General features: G+C 38.2%; 1 protein-coding gene across 1 annotated transcript in view; it reads left to right on the plus strand.

The window, feature by feature from the left end:
* Window positions 1–8,909, plus strand: part of EVC (EvC ciliary complex subunit 1) — a gene marked incomplete at both ends in the record, with an annotated part of 50,659 nt that extends 41,750 nt beyond the window's left edge. Inside the window, 6 exon segments of the mRNA XM_079534374.1 lie at window positions 877–1,021; window positions 3,967–4,075; window positions 6,075–6,201; window positions 6,814–6,909; window positions 7,724–7,830; window positions 8,828–8,909. Of these exon segments, the coding sequence (XP_079390500.1) occupies window positions 877–1,021; window positions 3,967–4,075; window positions 6,075–6,201; window positions 6,814–6,909; window positions 7,724–7,830; window positions 8,828–8,909 (666 nt within the window).
* Between the last annotated feature and the right edge of the window lie 493 nt (window positions 8,910–9,402).

Raw genomic sequence — 9,402 nt, forward strand, 5'->3', positions numbered from 1 at the left:
TGCAATATTTTCTAGTGACTCACTATAGCTGTCAAAAGAGTTTTTACTAAACCAAACCCCAGAACATTAAAACACTGAGGTTTTTGATGACAGAAAATCACAAAAATGAGAAAGAAATGAAGATGACAATCTATTGACAAAGATTTTAGAGTTAATAATAGCATGCAGCTTAACAGCTTGATTCATAGATTAATAAAATGAAACTTAATTCATAGATCAATACAATCATTGCAAATACTTGAATTTTCCTCATAAAGAAAAATTGTATTAGATTTACACAAAAAAAAAAAAAAAAAAAGATTTACTTTGCTGATAGTTGGGTTTACAGGCAAAGAGGGCTGTGAAGATTGAACAGTTAGAAAGATGGTTCCTTCTCACATGTAGGTGAGGCACATTAGGGTGAGGCCAGGCTCTTCTCAGTGGTGTCTAGTTATAGGACAAGGAGTAATAGTCTAAAATTTGAACAAAGGAAGTTTCATATAAACATGCAGAAGAACTTCAGTATGGTAAGGGTAATGGACCTCTGGAACACTTTGCCCAGAGAGGTTGTGGAGTCTTCTATGGAGAAACTCAAGACCTGTCTGGATGACTTATTCTGGACCTGCCTGTGGAAGCTGTTGTAGGGAACCTGCTTTAGAAGGTGGGTTGGACTTAATGTCTCTTGAGGTTCCTTCAAACCCCTGAAATTCTGTTATTAGAAAGATTGTACCGTAATTCTTCATGTTCCAACATATCAGTTTGTCACATTTTTAAAGCACAAAATCTACAATCTTGTATGCGCATACAATATTAATTTTGGTCTTCAGATTTAGACAGAACAAAACACCTAGTTTTTTACTTAGAAAATTAATTGTTATTTTCTAATGTGTAATACAGGAGAAACTGGTAGAAGCTGCTGTAGAAAGTGTATATGGGACCAGCAATAATATCTATAGACTGGTAGAAAACTACTATCAGCAAGTTGGAAAAATCACGGAAGACTATGAAGGGAAAAAACTTCAGCAACTGAAATCCTTACAAGGTATGTATGATATTGACAGCTATAAAACATTGTTGTGTTGGATTTTTTTAACAAATACTGATAGAGAGAGTGAAAAGAGTGTATGACTGGAGCCTGCAAAGTAGATCTTCCTTTTAGAAGGGGTGAGATCTGTGTTTGCAGTTCCTGGCAGACAGTCTGGTTTCTCTGAGATGTTTGCCTTCAATTTTAAGAAGGAGGTTCTTATATTCATTCCTTTTATGACTCAATAAAATGCTATTCTCTCTGAAATAGAGAAGATTCATGGGAGGATACAGGAAAAAGCCAATCATTCCCATCCTGAATATGAGCTACTGCATTGTTTCTTGCTATCAGCCATAACACTTTCACAGTCTGTGCAACTGCTGGTGAGGTTTATGAACTCCTGGATTACACAGATATACAGACACTTTTTCCTGGAATTATTTCTAATTGTTCAGTCCCTTCAGGACAGGAAAGAAAGCAAGCTGTGATTACTGATTTCTTCTGCAAGCTCTCTCCTCTCCTCTGGATGAAGACTGTTGGTATTAAATGAAGTTAGTAAGTTAGTAGAATGACAGAAGCTTCTAAGTATTTGAGACACGGTGCAGATGAATGAAAGCTGTTTTCTAAAACCTAAGTTAACAATTTAAGTAGGATTGAGTATTTAACCAAAGTGGAGGATTTCGGAAGAGGAACAAACCTATCCACATACTTTGGTGGGAAGGATTTGTGAGCTCCTGTTAATAGCCCACTGGTTATAGGAGGTTCAATCTGTTCTGCAGTGGCCTGTCATGGACCTTGAAGCCTTAAAATTGGAAGCTGAAGTAACAGGCAAAATCTGTGCAGGGATGTTTGATGGCTTGTGTTTTAGACACTGGCAGCCAGCAAGGCAGTCAGTTATTTGTGTTCTCACTAAGTCTCTCTAAAGACCTCTTTGGTCTTGATTTAGCTGACTACAAGCAGTCTAAATTGCAAATGATCGGAGTTGGTTGCACCTCTCCTATGAAGAAAGACTAAGGGAGTTGGGCTAGTTTAACTTGGTTCTACTCGCCAGAGAAGGCTTTGGTGAGACCTCATTGTGGCCTTGCAGTACTTCAAGGAGCTTACGAGCAGGAGAGGGACCAACTTTTTACACAGTCTGATATCAACAGGACAAGGGAAAAAGTGCTTTAAACTGAAAAGGATAGACTTCGGTTATATGTTAGGAAGAAATTTTTTATTCAGAGGGTAGTAAGACGCTGGAACAGGCTGCCCAGAAAGGTTGTGGATGCCCCATCTCTGGAGGCATTCAAGGCAAGGTTGGATGGGGCCCTGGGCAGCCTGATCTAGTCTTTGGCAACCAGCCCATGGCAGGGAGGTTGGAACTAGATGATCTTCAAGGTCCCTTCCAACATAAGCCATTCTGTGATAAGCAGGTATTAAAATGAAAGCCCACTGCTAAGCACTTCTCTGATCTGAGCGAGCTGAGATGCCACTGTCATTACATACACGACTGGTTTTTGTTCATTGGTGTTTCCATATTGCTCTCAACTAGTCTCCCAAATAGTCTGAAAGACCTGGAATACCAATCAGCAGAGACAAAGAGAGCCTCCTGATCACCACTCTTTGTATCATTTTTTCTCCTAGTCTTTGTGTGGATATATCGTTTCAATGAATTGGCATTCTGTGAACTATGAGAAAGAAAATTACGTGTGTAAGCAGCTACTGAAAGAGCACATTTTCTTTTCAACTGAGGAAAAATAAATTTATCTCTCCTGCAATGTAAGCCTGCAGGCATGAAAGAAGATGAGAGTATTTATGTTGGTAATAAACACAGGAGTGTTTGAGATTTTGTGGCCTGAGAGAAACTAAGCTGAAACTGAAAGCTTAAATGAACTAATACAGTGAAAAATATTGCAGTGATACATGTGCATGGTCTAATGTGGCCCTGTTTTTCAGTAACAGCAAGTAAACTACTTCTGCTTTGTTGGTACTTCAAGTATTAGGAGAGAGAAATAGGTTTAATAAGAGCTTTTGATGCTCTAGTAGATATAAGCCCTTTTTTTACCTAAGTCAAAATTTGTGGTGCAGGCCCCATACCTGCCCTCTTCAGCTGTTGTATTGCCCCCAGAAGCACTGAAATTTTCCACTGTGATTCTTAACAGCTGGAAGCTCTGCCCCTGGGCTAAGCCTTGTCAGCCAGCCAGGAGACAGGACATAAATGTTTCTTTACTTTTAGAAGGGTCTGTTCTGTGAGGTGATTTCCCAGCATGATTGCTATGCGGGGAAAGAGTGGTTCCCCTCACCAAATACACTGTCAGCCTCAGAGGTGCCTGCCATCCTCTCCCAGCATTCAGAACAAGTCATATGCTCCCCATATGGATGTTAAGTAGCTTAATTTGTTATGTATACCCATCCATTTCTCTCCTTGTTTTAGAAAAAATGCAGTGGTCCACAACAGTGGGTATGAGGAAAGCATATCCAGCAAATTGCTTCCAGGTAGGACTTTGAAGGCAAGACTCAAGATCCCACTCAACAGATAAAGAGATTGCTTACAGAGTGTGAGCATCAGCAGAAGTACTGAAATTACTTCACCTTCAAATGAAGGGAAGTGCAGTGTTAAGCATTCTCAGGCCTCAGAGTAATTGAGAGTTTTTTTATCTGGCAATGTTTTCATAAAATTTCTCCTTCAAATTCTGTGTGAATCACTTAGCCTAGCGGGAGAAGCAGATAAGAATGGGAATTCACTGACGTTACCATCTCAGCTAAACAATGCACAACCTCGTGTCTGATGGTACAACAGATCACAGTGGCAGAGCAAGCATGTGTAATAAGTGATTGAGATCTTTAAGGAGCAATGACTTTGGAAAGACTACCTAGAACAGGGATTAATTTGTACTGATGCAAAACATGGATCGTCTGGATGCCAGACCTCAAAGTAGAGTCTGTAATTGTGAGCAGAAGATTTTACAAAAATGTTATTTCAGTAGAAAGAAGTGAAAGGTACAGACTTAGGAAGAAAGAAGAGAATGAACAAGCACTGAAAGAAAAACAGACCAAAGACATCCTGAATGTATCATCCACAGTCCACCAAAGGTAAGAGCAAGCAGAAGCACTGCTGGCTGTTTAAATGTTTTGACTTTAGCATATTTATATCAACGTCTAGTTGAATAAATGTTTTATATTTACATTTAATATTTTGTCCTCGATGGAAAAGAAGCATCTGTTGCCAAATTTTTCTATCCATTGATCTCTAAAGAATTGCTTTCTTATTAAATAGAACTTTTGGTACTCATTAATTACAGACTGAAGAACTATATAGAGACAGTTTGGAAATACAGAATGAAAAGCAATGCCAAAACACACACCAGATTTTGAAATAAATTCAGTGTAAATGTGGAATGGGAATTGCTGTTCTCCAATTCATTATATTCCATCTTTTCTGCTTTAAATATAAAAAGTACATATTAATTTGCTGTTGAGTAAATATATACCATAATGAAGATAACATTTTTGAAGAATGAGTAATATTCAAAATGGCTAGAGGATTTCATTGAATGCCTTTGATGATTGACATTGTTTGCACAAAATTTAGGCTTCAACACCTCAGATGTTAATTAGATAAAAAGTCATTTTTAATATGTTATTGATTTTATGAAATTTAGACTGGACAAAAAGCACTGTAAATCCAAAGAATTAATTGTCATACAAATCTGTATTATAAAGGTATAAGTTTGCAGGTCTTGCAAAATGATATGCACATAATATATATTTTGTAATTAATTTATTTATTCTTCATTATTATCCAAAGTAACACTGCATATGCAATTTTGACATTGTAAAGTGGTGAATTCATTTTTAAACATTCTGCTACTTTCTGTTTTTCATTCTTGTTTGAATTAGTATAGAAATAAATTCATCTAGGAAAGAGCTTCAGAAAATATGTTAGATGTTCATTATCAAGCCCATCATTTATTCTGATATGTAAATTCCCTTTTAGCTGTTTCAATTTTTTCATCCCTAATCTATTCTACTAGTTCAAAATAAAATACAATTAAATTGGACTGCATTCAGTTAGAAGACAGGGCATTAAAGATGCAACTATTTTGCATCTAAGTTGATCTCATAACTACCAGTCAAAACTCAGTTTCATGTTTCCATTATGATTTTTTTTTAGGAAATCCCAAATTCTTTCAGGATGTTAAATCAATGACAGAATTTCCATTATCTAATTCCTTTTAAACTCAGTGGAAATTTTTATTTGCTTTTGCCCTTGGAAGGTTGTGTGTGTGATTTCAAAGAGCAAATTTTGTAAGCTAACCTTCTGTAAGCGTTGACCGTTACAACAGAAACTGCATTGTGTGGAGATGTCAGAAACAATTTGTGTTATCTCCTTCCCCAAGGAATGCAATGAATGATTGACAGTTTTGCTTCAAGGTAGGCCAGGCAAGAGAGCAGGAGACTTACAGATTTAGCAAAGTTGCAGCCATTCAGATTATACTATATTAATATTAATCTTTTACCAGCAAAATAAAACAAGCGAAGAATATAGCTGTCAATGCTCCCAACACCAGGTTTCTAATTATCATGTTTCTGGCTCAGTGTCAACCTGATACTAAAAAGCTCTGAATGAAATAGCTAATTCTTAATCCCTTATCCTCACACCTGATCCTCTAACAGCTTGTCTCTTTGGCATGCAGAGAGTGAAACTAACTTGATTCATTGCAGAAAACATAGAATGGTTTTGAAAAAAGACTTCAAAATTAGATCTGATCTCCAGGCATGGACAATCTGAAATGCTGCAGTTCCAACCTTAGAAAGGAGCTTGTGTATTGTGGTGACCCAAGGCAGGTTGTTAAAATAAGGAAAACTAATTAAAAAATCTACAGCAAAATTATTTCTCACACCAGAAACTGGATGATATTGATAACTGATACTGCTAATGAGCCTTTCTACAAAATCTTCTGATTGCACTTCACTAGCATTGTATTCCTTTAGCAGGGGGTTGGACTAGATGATCCCCAGAGGTCTTTTCCAACCCCTATGATTTTGTGATCCTGAACAACATGGATACTTTCAAATTTCCCTCTACCAGAATGGTGCTGCAGCAAAAGAAGGTTCTGACTCAGTTTGAATTGCACCAACAAATTCGTCTGGAGTTTCTGAAACAGAAGCTGCTGGGATTGCATCACCTAGAAAGTGAGATGGAGAATCAGCTGAAGGTAAATCAGGATAACATGACTCACCAACCTGAATCAGTCAGAGACAAAGCATCTGTTGTTCCACTCATTGGTTGACAGGTTGTAAGGGTCTTTTTGCTGCTCCATTTGAGATTAGTGCAGAGATTCACCATTGAAGCTCAGGAACCAGTAACACAGGCAGGCATTTAACAGCCTGAAACCATTTCCTACAAAGAAAACCTGGGAAATGAGGGACATGTTATATTCTTTATCGTACTTGTTGGCAGTTCTGCATCATGTCCACTGCAAGTTCAGGCTTATTTTTTGGTTACTTGAACATCTCTGTCTAATCAAATGGAGTCTATTCAATCTCCTTACTAGTACATCAGTGTGCTTGAGTTCACAGCCAAGAAAAGGCAGGTCAAGCCCAAATACCACGTATATGTGACTAGCCAGGCTTCACAGCACATCTCCTGCTCTTATCAGATGCTCTCAGCATGTTTGTGTCAAGTGCTGTTAAAGGAAAGCCATACCATATTGTTTCCCATGCATCTACAATAACATGAATGTTTTTGTCACACTATGTGTAGAATAACATAACCCAGAATCAAACCATTTTGTGTTAACTGACTGCTGCTTTATCCTTTTGTGCAGGAAGCAGAATGGGACTTCATTACTGAGTTGGCTGCACTGGCTCGAGTTCCTGTCACTGTGAAGAAGCAGCTGTCCAAAAGAAGCAAGCCAGCAGGTTGGTACAATCCAGGAGTCTTAAAAAACACATAGTTGCACTTACTCTGTTCAGTATGGTGCAATAGGTCACAACAGAGTTTTGGGGAAAGATTTTTTTTCATCAGATGAGGTAACTGGGATATAGAAAAAAAGTACAGTGAGTTTCCACAGTCATCCAGCTTGCTGGTGGCTGAATCACAAATAAATGTGTCCGTTCCCACTCCAAAGCTGCCCTTTAACCAATGGGTACCATGAGGTAAAGCTTTACCTTGCACAAACTCAGTTTTTTTTCACATCTTTATGATGTACTTTAAAAAAGGACTGTGTTCACCTTGTTTGCTACATTTCTGGGAGGAGAGCAGGGCTGAATCGCTCAGCTTTCGTTCACTTGGTAGAATGGAAGAATCAGCCTTCCCACACAGATACTCAAAAGTAAAATCCTATTTAATTGGGAAACTTGAAATATTTATATGAATCTACTGCACTTTTAGGAGATTAGACGCATCTGTTATTCAAGAGATGCTTTCAGTGGTTGCCCCTCATACAAACTTAAACCAGTGTGCAGCAAATTTGAAAGCTGAAGTCCCCTCTGTGAGCATTTACAATAAAACAGGCCCACATAAAATGGGGCGATTTTTTTGCCATAATAATTTATCTGTGTGAAGTGTTACTATGTTAGAAATTACTGTAGCAGATTTTTGTTTGTTTGTTTCGCTTTGCTTTTAGTTTTTTTGTTTTTTTGTTTTGTTTGTTTGTTTGGGGGTTTTTTGCTTGAGAATAATCCAAAAACAGCTCTAATATCTGTGATGTTTTTGGTAATCCAGGGGAAAAAAGAAACGCAAACTCAAAAAGAGGTACTTTAAAGTCTCCAGAATCTGAAGATAAAGATGATTCTTGTGAAAATATTCAGGAGCCCCTCAGACTGAATTCCAGCTTGTGCAGGTACAGTAGAGGCTAAAAAAAATGCATTGTGAAAAAACTGTTTACACAAAACAGTACATCTACTTTGTAGGCAGGTATGCCAATAAAACCAAAATATGACACCTACACTAGCAAATCTTTAACACTTCTTTCTCACATGTACTTGACCATTGTTTTTCTTTTATCCTTCTCTAAATTAGGAAAATCATCAGAGTTTGCTTGTCTGTGCTGTTACAGATCTTATCAATAACTTTGATTTTAAGCAGATAAAGGAGAAATACTCTTTCCAAATTTCCTTTAAGTAGTCTTTTAAAAACCCGAGTCACAGACAGCATAAATCAGCACAAACAATTGAACCCAATGGAACTAAGTTGACTTGTAGCAACCAAAATATGGTGTGTGGTATTTAAGCTTTCAACTACCACTTTATTTCTTCAACAAAGGCAAGCGCCAGTCTTTGGCTGATGAGGGTAGCAGTTCTAACAGTGATTTTCTTGATAGATGTCTCAGTTGGCTTATGCTGGGGTGCTAACTAGAGGAGAAGAAACGGCTACAAACCTGAAAGATGCCAGCTGATTACTACGGGCAGATCAAACCAGCCAGCTGGTCGCTGGGGCTTGATATATTGAGCAGAGAAAATCCTGTTGACAGGCAAAGCAAACATTTAGTTCTCAGGAGCCACAGGCCTTTGGGGAAAAGTATTTATCCCCTGAGTGACCTCAGCCTGGGATTGAGTTCAGGAGATGGCTCCTTTCCCCGACGGCAACAACTCTTTTCACACACTCCTTTCCCACAGCCAACAAGGGATACGCGTGTAGGGAACAGGGACACTACAAAGGAACATTTATCTTTATGCAACTTTGTTTCGGCAGCCTCAAGAGAGGCAGCTGAAACCAGCTAGTGCAGCAGTTACAATCATAGAGCAAGTGCTCTCAAAATGAATTTAGTTTAAGAGAGAGTAGCCTTTGAAAAACCTGGTCTACAGTTTTGTTTTATTTCTCTCGTTTATTTCTTTCAGAGAGAGGTCAGAGAGGCCACACGAAGGGGAGACTGAACCAAGGAAAATCACAAAGATGCTAAAAAAAAGAGGCAACAGGTAGTCAAAGTATTTATGTGAGCTGTCTGAACACAGAGTACCAAAGCATTCTTCTGGGAGCTCTCAGCAGCTATAAATACTCACTGAGCTGGTTTACTGAGGAACAATGAAGAACATCAATAATAACCGAGAAATCTTCTTTAGCTACAGAGTGAGAATCAATCCCAACATTCTCACTTAGCCTTGGCAAGGGGAAACAAAGAATTCTTTAAGCTCTTCCAGACGGTGTGGGAAACATGAAGGGGAGATAGTTTTAAATGAGGAATATACCTGAGGAAAATGCAGAACCAATCCACCCTAGAATGCTGAGGTCAGGACACCGCAGTAAGGTTTCATTGTAATGTTGATGTTCTGAGCCTGAAATGTGCCGGATTTGGTCTCAGTATTTGTGGTCACTGCTTTGGACTAACAGAAATAGACAGAAATTTAAAGACTACATAAAGAGACTTCAGGTTCTATTGGAAATTGAAAGATTAAATTTGTTTTTCCCTTGTTTT

The sequence above is a fragment of the Tetrao urogallus genome (genome assembly GCF_951394365.1).
Source record: "Tetrao urogallus genome assembly, chromosome: 4".
Taxonomy (NCBI): domain Eukaryota; kingdom Metazoa; phylum Chordata; class Aves; order Galliformes; family Phasianidae; genus Tetrao; species Tetrao urogallus.